Raw genomic sequence first — 17,681 nt, 5'->3', positions numbered from 1 at the left:
GAGAGAGAGAGAGAGAGAGAGAGAGAGAGAGAGAGAGAGAGAGAGAGAGAGAGAGAGACGTTTTGTTTCGTCCATTAATTCACATTACGTTTTCTTTCAAGTACCTAAAAAATTGTGATTGATTTAAACAAATTTTTACTTTTTATGTCGCCATATGCGATCAAAATCTTGTAAAAAAAACCCTCCTACTAACCCACTGAATATAACGTTTCACTGATATTTTTCAGCATATTGTTGTTGTTTTTTGTTAATCAAAGAAATAACTTAGACTTGCTAATAATGTATTTGATGTATAGATGCGCAGAACCAAGAACATTTTTATTGGGGGGGGGGGGGGGGGGATGGGGGTCGAAAAATAATTTTGTTATAGCCAAAAAGGTACCGAGACCTATTTTCGGCAATTTTATTATGGATTTTTTTTTAACGTTTGAATTCTCAGGGAAAGGGGGGGAGGTAACACTACGACACTACGTGACTTTTACTGAGAGAGAGAGAGAGAGAGAGAGAGAGAGAGAGAGAGAGAGAGAGAGAGAGAGAGAGAGAGAGAGAGAGAGAGATTTATGGTTGAGTAAACCTGCACCATTGGTATTTTTTCGGTAGGGATCAGAATGGAGTCTCTATCTGTTAATGAGCTGAAGCCCTGGGATGTTTTTCGCCCGTGTATCCATTGATAAGGCGCCTTGTAACTCGCTGATCTACAGTTTTCTGACTGAGAGCAGATAACACCAGGTTATTAGTAATCTGGCAGCTGTCTTGTAAACAGGTGTTCAAAAAGAACGGCAGGTAATTTGTAAGGTTAAAAACATAATAATTAAGACTATGGTGGATTAGCATTTTTATATATAGGCATTAGAATCAGAGTTTCACCATTTTTTCTTACAGGAAAAACGGGGACACTTAAATCAGTTTGAGTCATCGTCTAATAAATATATTTTACGACAAAGATAGTAATATGTTAAAAAATAGTAAAAAGAAAAAACATTTTGCTTGATACTAAGATAAAAGGGTGGTTTCTGTTAAAAATATATGATAAGAATTATACATTGATCATAAATATATGAGGAGGGAAAAAGATAAAACATAACGCGCACTTCATTCATGGCTGTAACTCGACTGATGATGCTGTACAGAGCGTATCGGCTAGCTTACACGAGTAACGGGCATGGATAAGGATTTTCTTATCCTTATCATCTCAAGACAGGGGGTCGCCTCATCTGAACAAAATATCATTGAAACTGCTTCATATCGACTTGGATTTCTTCCATTCAAATTTCAATATTCCGAGTCGAGCTTAAATTATCTTTGTAATGCGATACTTGGGAGCTTTTAAAAAAATATATATATCTGAAAACCTTGTATCCGTTATCTTGTTTTTCAAGTCAGGAAGTGGATGGAATTAAAACGTAGAATGTGTTTCTGTCTTGATTTGTAAACATTTTAGTATTTCGCGTACAATGGACCAGAAACCGCCACGTCCCCGCACCTTACAACTGTCCCCCGTCACGGCCAAGAAAGCGCCTCGTTCTGGACGTCACCGGAAACAAGCGTCCACCCGACACAGGAGTACAACCGAACTCAAACTACTCGCCAATAACATCCGAGGAATCATCGAGGATATCTCCTTCCAAAACAGTGAGCAGTCTCGGGAAAATGTCCTTCGTCGTTCCTATATTGGTATAAGCCGAAGTGCAGCGGCTACTTACGGAGATGAGCCGGAACCTCTGTTTTCCAGGAGGAATATCGTATCGGCGTTTTACGGGGAAAATCGCTCCGGAGATGGGGTTACCAGGGAAACAGCGATGCAAATGTCAAAGCGAGTCGCGAAAACGGAGAGATACGACAAGCGGCTCCAACAGGAAGTGAAGGCGGACAAACGTCAGTCGTGTCCCTGGGATCTGTCGTATTTTGACCAACATGGCGATAGCAGGTCGCTCCAGATTCTTGCTACGGAGTTGAACCATCTCCGGGAAATCCGCGAGAATGAAGTACGGGATTTATTAACGGTGAACAATAAACTCCAGCATGATCTGTTTGACGCTGACAGAGAAATATGTACACTTCAAGAAAAAAACTTTCAGAGTAACAAGAGGTTGGAGGACATGTTACGTGTGTACGAACGAATTCGAGAAAACTTGAAGCACTGTTTAACAAAAGTCCGGGATTTGGAAAGTCTTGGAAAAATTACACCATTTAATTCTGATGATGAATCTTCAGCGCGGTATGGGGTTTTATTCATTTCCTGATAATATTTCCATGTATTTATATTTAGCCTACATGTATTTAGTAATTCCTGAAATAAGTTATTTTTTTTTTAAAAAAACCACCTGTTATATAATGTAAAAAAAAAGAAAAATAATATTTAGCTTCCTAGAAAATTCATAGAAAAAATAAACAGTGAAGACTGCAACTTTTAATTAAAGAAATTGTGCAGTTGAACCGTCGAAACTTTCAATTTACATTTACATATTAAAAGAATTCTAACATTGATTGACAGAGCTCAGAAAGGCGAGGACCGAGGCAATGACCAGGCCAGTCTGTCCTCGGGTTTCAACACGCTGTCCGATATGTCCGAGAGTCTACCACTGGACTCTATGGCGCTTGGATACGAAGGTTATTATTTAAATGTTACTAATAGCTGTAAGAGAGAACTAAAACTTGGGACACATTAATTTCTGCACAATAATAATATTCAACTGCAATTGCAAATTGCAATCCAAATTCATTTCTTAAAGTGATTTATTATTTATTTATTAAAGTGATTTATTTATTAAGTAATACTGTAGAAAAGATGGCAGATATATACATAAAATAAATTAAAAGAAATAAATTCCTTGGTTAATCAATTTATTCTTTTGTTTCGGTTTTCAATCCTTTTTAATTACAATATTGAATCAAAATGTTACTAGTATGTCGCAAGATAAATCATACATAATAAAAATATAAAGAGTATTTGTTTACTTAACAAATTGATTCCCTATTTGCAAAACATGTAAAAAAAATTAATTAGATTTACCAAAACATTTAACTAGTATGTACTAACGCTCTGTTCGTTATCAATTTTTTTTCCTGATTAAAACTTGTCTAAAATGTATGACACACAATAAAGTTTATTACACAGATCGGGTAAATGTTGAAAACTGTAATTGTTTAAGTTGACCAATACTCGAATTACCCTGGGTACGGTTATGCTTTTACTTGAATTCCTGCCCAAAGTTAAGTTTTCTATGTATGCTTATTCCCACATAAATACTAGCACTGGATTATGCCATTTAAACGTTGATGAAAGATTTCTTCTTTTAACAATTTGTTTCATTTTATCAATTTTAAAAAACAATTTTACGCCAAAAGCATTTAAAGACAGATATCTTTCAAAATGTTCAGATTTAATTTTTTCCACGTGTGCATTAAATATCTTCCAGAAATTGAAGTTGATACCGGTATCTTGTAAAAGAAGTTTTTACATAAATCAGGTCTCAAGAAGTGCATTTGTCTCAAACAAATTTCATTCAACAAAGGCAGATAATGATCGCTTATCCATCAATTTTGTTATATGTAAAAAAAATTTAAGGCGATGGAGAGAATTCTACGTGCGAGAGGCGCCGTGCGGGTCTCTCCAATATGACCGACTTACTGCGAGACATCGACTCCATCAGCCTGGACAGTCGCAGTACCGGATGTGGGGGGTCCCCACCAGATGGCAGCAATGGTCCGTCCCCACGCCCAGAGCGGAAGCTCCTCATCCGACTACAGGAGGACGTGAACTCTCTGTCGCAAATCAATCGGGACCAATCTCAGGTGATCTCCCGAACTACGCATAGGATCAGTGTATCGTAGATTCAGTAATTTTCGCTGTGATCTATTTTGCCCCATTTTCCCAATCGTTTCATAGAATCATAAATATTTAACGTAAGATGTGTTAGGGAATTTAAAAGAGGTCAAATATAAATGAATATACATTATCATATAATTATTAAATTTTCTGTAGAGCCACATATCAGCAACTACATTGAATTGATAGTATGTACATCAACATCTTTTACATACGTCCAACGTTTTTCGGGGTAGCTGAAATATTACAAGTATAATACATTGTATAATACCCCAATGTGAAAGTTAAACCGGCTGTTATCAACCGTGAAGAGTTTTTATAATTGCAATATAAATTTTAAGCGCTGGAAAATAGCAAAATAATAAATGTGTTCATATTCACAGTTAGTTCTGGAAACTGTAAGAATTCTTGACAGCTATCATCATTTGCGATAACGTATAAAAGGGCGTCAGTTGACGTGTTGTACGTATAATTGAGTTGCATAATAAAAACTTGCACATATATATTATATGTATCTAAATACAAGATAAATATTGCATTAGGCAGGAACTTTGATTCATCTTGGAACTTCGAATTAAAAAAACCTTTCTGAATGTTTTTAATCCTTAGGAAATCGAGCGACTTCGGTCTGACCTGGCTTCCTGTCGTAAACACATGACTTCCTCCCAGTTCCAGCTGGAGGCGGTTGAGATCGAGTGTAGTCGTCTGCTGGCGATGGAGGACCAGATCGCCTCCGTCATCACGCTCCTGCAGAGGGCAAAGGACGTGGTAAGGACGGTACACTAATAATGTGGAATCACCATCAATTGATGTTTCCGAATTGTAGTGTATTTCATAAGTTCTCCACCACAAAATTATAAAAATTATTATACGTTTTATTCCTTGTATCCCCCTTGCAGCGTGATGTAGTACATTGTACAACGCCTTTGTTAGAGTCATAGCTAGGTGCATAACGGAAATAACCATTTACGTCGGGATCGAGGTTGCATGCAAAGTATTAAATTGTCGAGCAGATATGTTCAATTTCCTCCTTATTCGCATTCTTGCTGCATTTCTAAAAATGTGCTTTTTTCAGATCTAGAGGGGGTACTCTTTTAATTGTTCACACAAGTCAACCTCCCTGCCCAATTTCTTTTAATTCCACCGATAATTCTATGACTGAAAGTGTTTGCTATTATCCATATTTTAGATTTAATATAAATAATATTAGTAGCAAACATGAGGGCCTTATACCTTAAATAATGCCATCGAATATTATGATGATATCTCACATTGTTTTAATTTGTTGTAGCATCTCCATAGACAGATTTTAGGAGACATCATTTTGAACGCCGTGACTAACGCAATGTGTCTCGACAGTGGATCATCAGGTTTGAAATTTTTCTTTTATAAAAAAGTCTTTTAGGCGGTAAATAAAATTAAAGTTTTACACAAAAATATACTATTCCTGACAGAGAATTTTTATTAACAGACCTGAAAAATTCGTAGCAAATGATAAATAAAAAAAGAAAAGACATAGAATACTTTGCTTGCGAAACACTGTCTCGACGGGGAGTAAGTTCAAACATTTAGTCACTGATCAGCGCTGACTAACTTTGTCCTAAAACCCTAACCCTCACCTTAACAAAATATCAGACCCGTATCAAGTTCGGATCACATGAGTTTGCATTGGTTAAAGTTGTAGGCACCATAATGAGAAAATCAGAAGGACAAAAGATAACTTCGTACAGAGCAAATCAGATTCGAAATATCCCAAACATGGTGTTAAATAGTGGTTTATATTTTGGGATTAAGGTATAGCAGCAGACGTGTTTCTGAGAGAGCTACACGAGCGATTGTCATTGCATCCTCAGCTTGGTCCCTCAGATGTAACAGAACCAAGTAAGCGTAAACCGGCTTCTGTAAGCAAAGAGAAGACCAAACGGCCCGGCAGTGGGGACAGCAAACGATTTGGAGCCATATTTTCGGACCTTTCTCTGACACAGCCTGTTCTTGAGTTTAACACGAAGTCTGGCAACAAAGAGACCGACATTGCTGGGAAAGCGGCGGCTGGAGAAAAGAAAGATATTTTCGACGCATTAAAGTTTATCGACGACGAGGAGGACCAACTGAGTGAGGCCGAGTCGTTTCACAGTCTGAGCAGGCACCTGTCGGGGGACCACGAGAAGAACTGAGGGCATTGATCGCTATGAACTCCTTAATTTACACAGTGACATTGAGATATGATTTAGTTTGTAAGTAGTGTACATTAGTCGATATTAGTCAATAGGCTGTCTTAATAATTCATTGTAGTAAACATAAAACTGTATGTACAAAAAAGGGGTTAATGAATGGCGACAAACATATTTCGTTTGCGTTTGATTCCATAAAAAGTGTGCCAGATAATTAAACAAAGTCGTGTAGTTCGATTACTCAGTCATGTTATTTGATTACTCTGTTTTTAGAATATGAAGTTGAAGCTATTGGCACGGTATTCATGTGCAAGATTTAAACATTGAAACATGAGATAAAACTGTCGATGACTAATAGTTACTTTAAATTAAATGATGTTATGGCTAAAAGTATTTGATTTTTAGACGGTGGCTATAAATAGCCACGGTCTATTGCTACGGTCCTGACCGGAAGAGTATTTCTCACGGGGACCCTAGCGGATAACGAACGATAACTCTGTTAGGTACATGTATGCAGTGTTATACAGACAATGTTTTATCTACGTGTCAATTTCAGTATGAGAACTAATTTTAATCTTATCAGATATTTCATGTTTTATAGCTGCTAATTATTTTGTACATTCATTTAAATAATGTATGAAATTGTGTTTTATTTTAAATGAGCCGTTACCCTAGTATCTGCTTACGCGGTATTAATAATATAAGCACCAGCTGCCAGTTTTGACGTTAAACTCTGTATCAGGACTGCATAAACTATATCACTGCGATAATTGGTCAAGAGATCTCACAATAATTGCTTCTTGTTTTTTCATGATATAAATAATTGTCAGAAACACACTGTTTAAACTGGTTTGCCATTTCATATTTCAGAAATTATGCTTCATCGATAAATTCAGCCATTTTCAACGCATTAGTTTTAGTTGAGCAGTATATTTTTTGTTGTTGTAGCTTATTCCAAGGAATTCACAACAGATACTGACAATGAATATTACATAAATTACATTTTATTGAACTTCAACCGATCAATGGCACAGTTTCTTCTACAAGTGTGCATGTGTTTTCAAACACACAAAAAACTTTAAATTTACGATACAAATGTGTTAAATTTTCGACTGACCTGTGATTTACAATGTACCTTATTTTGTACCTCACTCAGTCTGTAGAAACATTAATTTTATTACAGGCACCTCAATATTCATTAGATAATATTTACTGCAGATGTTGACGCTTTACTTGCTGCTGACTTTCTCTCAAACACGCTAATCGACGTCGGATTGTAAAATTCACGTGCAAATCGAGTCGCCATTTTAAATGTTTATAAACTACATTTGACGATGTTTCAAAGATTTTTAGTTCAGATTTTTTTTTTTACATATGTTGTAAAACGTCATATGGATTTCACGGCGTGTCAGCTCGTGTATCTCTAATTTGCAGCAAACACTAGCTTTTTTGTGAGAAAAAACATGCGATATTCCATATCGAAAATATTGCCGGGATTTGCGAACCCTAGATCTATTGTCTAGTAGATGCAAAGAATAAAATCAAAGAAGATGGGATGAATAAGGCGTGTAAAATGCCCACATGAGGAATGATTAGATACGGCAAAATTAAAATATCATTAAATCTGATACTTTTTAAAAAAAAATAATTAAAAACAATGTATATTTAATGTAACATCGGGCTGTAATCTTTAAATATTTCAAATACTTGCAATATATTGATTTAAACTGGCGTATGTGTGTCAAAACCTCCTAATCGTGTAATTTTTATAACTTCAATGCATTTTCTTTCATAGTGTGGGTCTGAGCTCAATATTTTTTTTTACAGTCTAAATGTGGTTTAATGGAATTTGAACCGATTTTAGTCAACAAAAATGTGGAGAGATGACCCACTACAGTTCAAAAATGTCATTTTGTAGCTCAACAATTGAACGTTTTAGAAATATAATACAAGTCCGTAAATTCGTGGTCATAGTCTCATATAGCATTTAAACAACACACTTTGTTGTGAATGAAATGGCTCAGTGGTTAGAGCACCAGCCATTAGGAAACTTTATAGAATTTGGGTTTTTAGGTTGTGGGTTCGATACCACCAAAACTTAAAGATTTATTATTTTTTTCTTATCTTTTTGAAATATTTCAAACTGAATATAGTTAGAAATTACCATTTTGTAAACTTGTATAATAACATCAAATATATCTAATTGAAAAAATGCTAAATTTGAAATTGTATTTTACGACTAAACCAAAAGGGCAGTTGCGCCATCTTATCCCCCATCATCTTTATATACACAGCTGTACGGTGAGAAAAACGTGTGTTCAACTTGAAATTTGTTTGTTTTGGTGTTTTTAAAAACTTATTTTGTATAATTAATTAATATTTGTTGTAAGATTACTAGAAAAGTATAATGAAGCAAGTAATTTATGCGTGTTAAAGTGTACTGAGAAGCGATTAAATATACCTGTGACTTTCCCGAATTCATTCAAATGATTTGAATAAATCTATAGCTAAATACAATAGAACAAATGTTTAAAACGTTGATTAATGAAACTGCCGCGACCGAATGTGGTATGATATTTTTTTAAATTTTCATTCACTTTCGATGTGAGCAAATGGAAATAATCCACTAAAGTCGAAGATAAAATATTGATTTACTCTTCTGTTTCATAATGACGTGCATTCCAAAAGCAATACCAGTTTTATCAAACAGGTTCTTGTAAACCCATTCCGTTTTCTTTACACCTAAATGTATTAACTGACTATGAGGAAAAAAAGCAAATGTGATGATCCACAAGACTGCAACTTTTTCCCCGTGAAGAAAATGAGGGAAAATGCTGCCGAAAGGGACAATTAACATACTATATGTATGCCCAATTAGTTAGTAAAAATAAGTATTTTATCATACCAAAGCTTTATTTGTTCTCGTTACTTTGAGAAATCTACAATATATTTAAAGCACAATAGTCCAATCCACACTTTTCAAAAGTTGTTCCCCTTTGCGGGGTCAACCCAAAGGTCAAAAGGGAAAAAACCAAAATTCCCCCTTCTTTAAACAATCAAATAATTGGGCGTACTGTGATGAAATCGCTTTGGATTTGATTTATTCATTCAATATGTGGTGGCAACCATTCAAACGGGGTTTTAATGTCAACTGATATAGATACAAACATATTGATACAAAATATAGATACAAATTTCTATACGACAAAGACTCCTGTGATAAATCTTTGGGTTATTCCCAAAAGATGACGACCAAGAGACACAGCATTTGTAAAGTGTAGAGTGAGATCACAGCTACGATTTCCACAGAATTATCCATGTAGGAAACTCACGACCAGTTGTGCGAGTAAGCGTTAAGTATAAGTACATGTATGCGATACTGGCCGCGGTTTTCGACAAAAATAATTATCATACATCACTCATTGTTACATGTAATATGCCACTTTCAAACGACGCCGCCGTCTAACAGTACTTTCAGTACTTTGATTTACACATGTTTCCAGTTATGAAATCATTATGTTTATAAGATTTAAAAGTAAGTCCTTACTAATATCTGCTGCCATTTGAGAGACAATAACATCACTGTTAAAAAAATTCACTTATTCAATTGTGTTTAAACACTACTGCATTCACTTTTAATTCACTCAAAAATGAAAAACAAAATAAGGATAACAAACAAACGAAAGTAAAATAGACATAACATGGTACCTGAAGTAAATGAAAGTGAACCTCAATAAATTACAAGAAGTAATTTACAATTTAATGTTTCCTTTACACTTTTTGAGCTTTAATTTTTCGAATTATATTTTTTATTTTTAAAATTGTTAAAGCTGAAACTACTCGTAAATGGCATTGCCCGCCATACATTTCTATAAGGTGCATGTGCAACCATTTTGTACATTTGAGGAAAAAACATTTTTTGAACTGGCTTATTTTCCCCAAAATTGACCAAATCTGTTTACTAAAGATAAAAACAGCAGTAAATATGAGGTTCTACATGTTGTTTTGTTTGCAAAATAAGCATGCAAGAGTAGAACAATGCCTATTTTTAATCCCTTGTATCATAGATTGGCGTGTTTTTTATTGTTTAAAGTGTGGGTTATCTGTACCCACCGCCCCCCCCCCCCCCAATTTTTTAAAACTTCGCCCACTATCTCAGGTAAAAACAACATCAAGAATGTTCATTACAATATGGTACTAAGCTATCCTACAGATGCATGTTTATATCCAAATGATCGCTTATTTGAATCTAATTATGTTACCAGACAATCTCAGATGTACTATTATCGATAGTCCTCCATGCTCATCTGGAAAGGTAGAAGAAAACTACCAATTCCTTTTCTTGGTACAAAATAAAGTGTGTAAACCTATAGAGTTTGAGACACTGATTTTAATCTGATAATAATGAACAAATTGATCACTTTACAATGTGTTTACGATAGAATATATTGACCTTTTACAATGTATTTCAGATTAAGTACATTTACCTTTAATCTGATCTGGATGTGAAAGTATATAAAACTTTTCCGAAGTGGTAAGCGACTTGTTATGATTAAGAAGATTGTAAATAAAACCAGGAGGTTCATCTTTTTAGTGAAGCCGATACAGGAACGACAACTGAACATTGTTAAAAAAAATTTGCTGACATTATTTTAACTTTTGAATAAGACCGTGACGTTAAATTAAAGACTACATAGAAATTTTTGTATTTGTGTATTTCCAGGATTTTATCACAAATCATAATAGAATTTATTAGCACAATTTCTTACAGAATTTGTTTACTTGATCACCAATTTGTTCTGTTAGTAAATTGGTGTTATGTATATTACCATATAAAAGATACTCGACGGCACTTTTTACGGAGAGCCACTATACAATCCTCCATACTATCAGGACCTGTACCAAATAAACTTTTTAAAAAGACATTTTATTCCTCTTATTGACTTACATCTACAAAATCAAAAACCTTATTTACAAGCTGCAAATGGAAACACATTCAGTTGTAGGTAAAGTTAGTCTTTCCTTTAAAACGAATGGACTTCCAGTGTCTCATAATTTTATGTAGCGGGAGGGCTTAATATGTCATTTTAGGCAGAGTTTGGCTAAGAATGAATTAAGTAAGGATATACTTTGATTTGGGGTGTTAGAGAATTGTAAAAACATATGTGAAATTACAAGAAGGTTGTCATATTTCATCTTTGGTGAGAACAAATAAAAACCTTAATTAAACCACAAACAGTAGTAGTCTGTCATGCTAAATTAAGCCCAAATTTTCAAAGAAAATCTGGGAATATTATTGAAATTCAAAACATTTGCGAATTTATTAATGAAGAACCAGGGTTATTCATAAAAGAGTCAGTAGATAAAGTCAGAAATACGCGAAAAGTTTCAATTTTGGTTGTTAATCGCTCCAAAAAAGCGTACGCATTAAAACGAGGATTCGTCATCGGAAAAGCAAGATGTGACATAAGCGAGATAAATAATATCAATGCATAAAAAATAATTCCAGCAATTCGAAAGATTTTTCAAGAGATCAACGTTTCGGAAGAATAAAAATCTTGCGTTTTGGAAATCTTTCAAGCCATAAAGATTCATTTGAAAAACATGATACTGAGTTTGAACTTTTTTAAACAGTAAAAATGAAAATTGAAATGGGAAGTCACCCTCCTATTAGGAATAGAATCCGCTGAATAAAAGACAAAATATTGATAAATCTTTTACTGAAATATTAGCTGCAAAAATAATCGCCAGATCGAAGTCACCTTGGTCATTTCCGTTAGTAGATAGGAAAGAAAGACGGAACTCAGAAATGTGTGTAGATATCCGGTCATTGAATTACATCCGCATCATATCCGCTACTACTCATTGATGATACTAAGTCTATTAGATAAATCAAAAACATTTTACCACACCTGATTTGAAGAGCGGGTATTGACAAGTGCCGTTAGATGAAGAAAATAAAGAGAAGACGGCCTTTGCATGTCATAAAGGTTTGTTTTAGTTTAATAGAATACCTTTTGGTTTAAGTAATGCGCCAGCAGTATTTCAGGAATTAATGAACATTGTTTTGCAGGGATGTGAGAAATTCGCAACCGCGCATATCTTGATGATGTTCTTATATTCTCGAAAACTGCCGAAGAACATCAAAAGCACATTCAAGAAATATTTCGTCGAATTCGTGAACATGATATATATTTTATTTAAAATGATACTTGTTTCAGTTTGTTGGTGTATATATTGCAGGAAAATTTTCTATTTTTTATTCAAATTATACCTGCAATGTTCAATGTCAAATTCAGGATGAATCTGAATGACAACTTTGTAGACTTCGAGTCTGATGGAGCACAGGGACAATTTGTGAAACATAAAACTCATGTAATTTGTTAATCATACTTGTCCAGTAATGTATGTCAAAAGCGATGCGTTCAATAATCAATCCTTTGTTAGTATACACAACAAAGTCACACCAGCGAGCACCACATATTCCTAGTTGACCTTGCACTTGGCTGTAGTAGTGGTGGTTTCTTTTCAAACATGGTAAACCTTGGCCATTCAGTTCACAGTAGAGTGTTGGGTCACTGCAAGCATCAACTGCAGATATATCTCTATGCTTATAAGTACACTTGACTTCCAACAAGCCTAGGCCATACTTTGCATCAAATACCTTTCCATCTGGAGAAGCTCCTGCCCAACAAATTTTTGGATTTACAAAAAGACCACTGCTGTAGATTTGTACTGGATTCCTTGCTCTTTCCATATACTGCTTATATTTATATTTAGCTTTTTTCTCATTTTCTGTTCCGTACTTTACAGAGGGGACATTTGAAAGATCTTTTTTGCTAATCACTGTATTTTTAATAAAACTTTGATTATTTTTCTTTTCATTACAAGCCCAAATTTACTGGCTGTCAGCCTATTCCTGCGTTCGTTAAACCATCTATCTGATAAACTTTGTGTTCCTGTACTTTTCTCGATTTCAGTTGCCTCTGTATTGTTTAATTTTAGTTTAAATTAATCTTGGACATCCATAGGAACCTCAAGCTCACAGGTTTCTTCCCATGGGAATGGTATTGGGTCCTCTGGGTTTTTTTTCCTTAGATTCTGGTATACCAGTGCAATCAATATGTTCAGAAACATGAAAATTTGGCTCTGTTAATGACAGCTGATAACTTAAAACACTACCAACTGGAACAGTTGTTCCTAGTCTGGTCTTAACTCCATCTGTGTCATTGCAATTAAAAACAGAAAAAAATGCCAAGTTCCCCCCTAAAGTCTTTAAACCTGTTGCTAAATCTGAACCATTAGGATATTCTATGTCTGTTCTTGTTGATTGATACAGTGTAGGTTTTATTCCTGTAGGCTGAGAGCCATATTTTGGTTTCACGACACGGCACTCCATTATAGGCTCTGAAGAAATTCCACCCGTCCGACATTTAGACCATTCTGCAGGCTTTTGGGTGCATGTCTTATTTAAGGGAAATGCAGTCAGCTGCATTTTTTGGGGGCATGATCAATTGTGTAAAGCAAAGCATTTTATGTGATTGCAAAAGCCTGTTATACCAGCAACACAGGAGCACTTCCCTGACTCAACAGAGCCAGAATTTGAATTTAGTTTGACTGAGAGAGAATGAGGCTGTTCATTTTTCCTCTGTGAACGGTAACATTTACATTTGATGTGTACAGAGTTGTTTTCTTTCATACAAGTAACATCATGTATGTAACCACCCAAAAAATTTATAACCCTTTTCAATGGGTTTTTCTACATATTGTGTATTTTTTTCCTGATGATTTAGCATGTTCAGATATCATTATATGGGAGAAAGTTTCCGGTAATATGACCATACTTCTACTCCAGGCTTGCGCTTGTTTAGTACATGTAAGAGAACTTTTTGTTTTTTCATCTTCCTTATGAATTTTATTTTTTTCTGCATTTTGTTTGTTTGTTTTACAGTGAGAACATTTTATTTGTTTCTGCAGTAAGTGACAATGCCCGGGATCTGGGTCCGTTACTGTGAATGTTGTACCCGCCGATAAATGTCTAAACCCGATTACACACCTGCGCTTTTGTGTCCTACTTTTTAAATGAGAATCCTCGGCATTTCATCCACCATTCTAGTTCTGAAGTTTTACACTTTTCTGGTTCTTTTGAAAGAATAGACCCAGGGATGTCATCTAAAGTTAATACGGAACATTCTGAGCAGATGGTGTTGCTTGTAAGATTCGCCAATACTTGCGACTCGCTCATCATGACATCGACGATTTTTTCTTGTATACCTGTTTAATATGTCATGACATCTTTTAACAATATTTGCTTTAAAGATATTAAACCATCGGTACTATTAATTTTAAATTAATTTATTGGTTCATTTGTGATTAAAGCATTTTTTAAAATAATCGACGGCAATATAACACCTGTAATTAATATAGAGCAGAAAACTACTGTTTACATCGTAGATTAGTAATCGATTATAAATTATATAGGCCTAATATTGATTTAATGAGCGTAATTATCGATTACATTAGTCAATTACAAGGAAAATGTTAACAGTTTCGATTTATTATTATATTTTTCCTTACAACAATACGTTGCAAAACATATTACTCACGCAAATTTATGTCGTGTATAATATTCTTTCATACATGCATATGTACGTAATTACGTTTATCCTCGTTTGACGTCATCGCTAAGTAAGGTAGATAACCCTTCCGCTAGAGGGCACGATTTATTGAAAGCGTGTATACTGTATGGAATTAAGGTTATATGGATAATTTGAAAAAAAAATTTCTTTTTTCAATAGATGACATACACAAGGGATTTAATCAGGAACTATTATGACCGGTAGAAATACACAAGTCGGTATGTCGAATAATAATTTATTAACGATCCAAACTTGTCGTTTCTACACGATCTATGCAGTCGGCATGGACAATACAAGGTCCAATCATTGTGGATAACGACCAATTTATAGGTAAAACATACATGAGTGAATAAATAGAGTTACTCTTGACACAATAGATAATTAATTTAAAGGATTACTCATGATATATAATTAGTTCAATAACAGGTGACATCTTAATGTCCGGCGGTGAAGGTCTAATTAGAAATAATTAGCACTAAATCAAGAAACATTATGTCACTCGAAATATGTATTTTGCACACGGTGACAATACCCTCTTGCCCCCCGAAACACGTCCTCGTGTTTCCGATAGCTCCTTGCATTCCCGGTGGCACTTCCGGTACATGGATGGTTCGAATAAGCATAGTGAGGATTTTGTTGTCCTTGGTGACGTTTTGATGCGGTACGAGGGCGGTATGAAGCTCTTGGTCTCTCGAGTAACGCTTTTTGGTCTCCTTTCGAATGCATTTCTTCCACCTTATCTTGTAATGTCTGCAACGCGACTTGAAGTTCTTCTTGTTTAATCCTTGCTCCCGCCAGATCTTCTTTTTGGGCACAGAGTTCTTCATTCTGTTTCTTGATGGTATTGTCTTTTTCCAGCATTTGACGTTCGAGGGTTTTTCGATTACGTTTCCAAAAGTCCGCCTCTGCTTTCTTGGATGCCGCCTGCTGCCTATATTTTTCGATTTCTGTTTCTATCATTTCACTATGAATTTCATTAACATTTACGGTTGCAAATGGCATTTCACGTAAATTGTTTCTTTCTCTTCGATCTTTGTTGAACTTTTTGATGCGATCTCTATCCCGAGTTTGTTTTCTGTCCGATTTTCTTTTCCCGACTTCTTCTGTTTGTGTTCCAAAAGTGCGAGTTGTAACAGAAGAGACGACGTTGATGGCAGCTTCGGAGTTCCGAGTTCTACACATCCGCGCATAATGTCCTTTTCTACCGCACTTGAAACATTGAGATGAAATGGCCCTGCAGATGTTCCATCCATGCCTTAATCCGCAGCGTCCACACGGTTGTAGAGGGAAGCGCGGCCGGACTGGATGCATCCACGCAGGGCTTAGGGGAAAGAAGAAATCCATGGACTGGGGATTGCTCGCTGCTGTGAGTAGGTACTGGGATCCGACTACTACAAGGTATATGTGGCAGCCCTGGGTATCTTTACCTTTAGGAATTCTCCACCAAATACGACCGGTAGAAATTCACAAGTCGGTATGTCGAATAACATTTATTAACGATCCAAACTTGTCGTTTCTACACGATCTATGCAGTCGGCATGGACAATACAAGGTCCAGTCTCCAACTGACGATCATTGTGGATAACGACCAATTTATAGGTAAAACATACATGAGTGAATAAATAGAGTTACTCTTGACACAATAGATAATTAATTTAAAGGATTACTCATGATATATAATTAGTTCAATAACAGGTGACATCTTAATGTCCGGCGGTGAAGGTCTAATTAGAAATAATTAGCACTAAATCAAGAAACATTATGTCACTCGAAATATGTATTTTGCACACGGTGACAATACCCTCTAGGAAATAAGGAATATAAATATCATCTTATGGTGGAACTGTATTCATGTTTATCGATAATTGAGGAAAAGCCCCATGGAGTGGGTGAAGCTATATATAACACTCAACGGCAAATCATCAAGGATTGAGGTTTTTCGGAGAGGGATGCCTGGGAAATAACCATCTCTGCGCTGGATACCTATACCATAAAAATTGATCAATTGAGGCTGTGTTTCTTTTATCCTCCTAGCTTATTTAAACATTTTGCTATGACCACAGGAACACACGATCAAGATTTAGCCTCTTAATTACTTGCTTAAAGTTATGTTAACATTGTATTAACTTTTAAATAACATTATATTTACATATTATTATTAATGACTGTGTCGTTAAATTACTGTGAAAACCGGTAGGGGACTAATAATAACTGCAATGAAAAACCGAATCTACGGTGCGCACTTCGGATAATAATTCTCCCAATAAACCAATAAATTTACACAAACTATTCTCAATAGACCGCTGAGAAAAAAGCAAACATACCTGAATATGACTCATAACAAACTCTTGATGAAACCTCTGATAACTTTGACTATTCAACTGATCAACTTTCTCCCTTTATTGAAGGTGATAATCCTTAAGAAAGTTTCAAGAGGATTTTGAATGATAAATTAATACAGAAAAAAATGATAACAATAACTGGGATATCTAACAATTAAATGTGAATGAAAAAAAGTGGTCCAATATAAACGATGCACTTGGAAAAAATGGGACAGACCATAATTCTGTAATCCATTGAAAGTTTCCCGAGTCAATAAGGAAATACTAGATACAATTGTGTCTCCAAACTTAAAGAAAGTGGTGATGTTTCTCAGCAGCCAATTGGAAAGAAATCAAATTATGAAATTTAAAAATGCTACTAAGGCACAAACCTTCAAGTCAACTCAAGGGTATCGACCAATCCAAATGCAAATACGCCGGTATTTATCATACCCTTCCCAGAGAGGCAGAGGTCAAATGGAACAGATCCAGTACAGAAGCAGTACAATTACAACAAGTAACAAGAACCCAATAGGCCTTAATGGTTACCCGAGTACCATAGCCTATACATAAACTTGTCGAGGAATGTCATGTATGCATTTAATTAAGTTTCATAAGTAAAAAAGTAGAATTAGTAATGGAGTAGAAAATTATAATATTGTAATGACGACCACCCCCTGCCTAAAATCTTTCAAAAAGAACTATATAACCTATAATTTTA

General features: G+C 35.2%; 2 protein-coding genes across 2 annotated transcripts; one reads left to right on the top strand and one right to left on the bottom strand.

Moving 5' to 3' along the window:
- Positions 1-1,118: 1,118 nt before the first annotated feature.
- Positions 1,119-6,390, top strand: LOC105320736 (hypothetical protein). Its single transcript, XM_011418789.4, has 6 exons — positions 1,119-2,218; positions 2,495-2,610; positions 3,569-3,795; positions 4,439-4,597; positions 5,121-5,199; positions 5,624-6,390. Exons 1-6 carry the CDS (start codon positions 1,455-1,457, stop codon positions 6,001-6,003), a joined length of 1,725 nt encoding a protein of 574 aa, XP_011417091.2. The 5' UTR covers positions 1,119-1,454; the 3' UTR covers positions 6,004-6,390.
- Positions 6,391-12,263: 5,873 nt separating this feature from the next.
- On the bottom strand, positions 12,264-15,466 carry LOC136274749 (uncharacterized). Its single transcript, XM_066082339.1, has 3 exons — positions 15,172-15,466; positions 12,889-12,986; positions 12,264-12,805 (listed from the first exon to the last, which is right to left on the bottom strand). The coding sequence occupies exons 1-3, from the start codon at positions 15,464-15,466 to the stop codon at positions 12,296-12,298; spliced, it is 903 nt and encodes a 300-aa protein (XP_065938411.1). The 3' UTR covers positions 12,264-12,295.
- Between the last annotated feature and the right edge of the window lie 2,215 nt (positions 15,467-17,681).

The sequence above is a fragment of the Magallana gigas genome, chromosome 4 (assembly GCF_963853765.1).
Source record: "Magallana gigas chromosome 4, xbMagGiga1.1, whole genome shotgun sequence".
In the NCBI taxonomy this organism is placed as follows: Eukaryota; Metazoa; Mollusca; class Bivalvia; order Ostreida; family Ostreidae; genus Magallana; species Magallana gigas.
Note: the sequence above shows the minus strand (reverse complement) of the source record. Positions and strands in the feature narration are given on the sequence as shown.

Excerpts from the sequence above, each read along its gene's own strand:
- LOC105320736 (XM_011418789.4), top strand. The coding sequence starts at position 1,455 with ATGGACCAGAAACCGCCACGTCCCCGCACCTTACAACTGTCCCCCGTC. Across the intron at positions 3,796-4,438 it reads TCAATCGGGACCAATCTCAG|GAAATCGAGCGACTTCGGTC; the intron begins GTGATCTCCCGA and ends TTTAATCCTTAG. Across the intron at positions 5,200-5,623 it reads TCTCGACAGTGGATCATCAG|GTATAGCAGCAGACGTGTTT; the intron begins GTTTGAAATTTT and ends TTTGGGATTAAG.
- LOC136274749 (XM_066082339.1), bottom strand. The coding sequence starts at position 15,466 with ATGAAGAACTCTGTGCCCAAAAAGAAGATCTGGCGGGAGCAAGGATTA. Across the intron at positions 12,987-15,171 it reads GTGTTTCGGGGGGCAAGAGG|AGGCAACTGAAATCGAGAAA; the intron begins GTATTGTCACCG and ends TAAACAATACAG. Across the intron at positions 12,806-12,888 it reads CAGCCAGTAAATTTGGGCTT|TACGGAACAGAAAATGAGAA; the intron begins GTAATGAAAAGA and ends CCCTCTGTAAAG.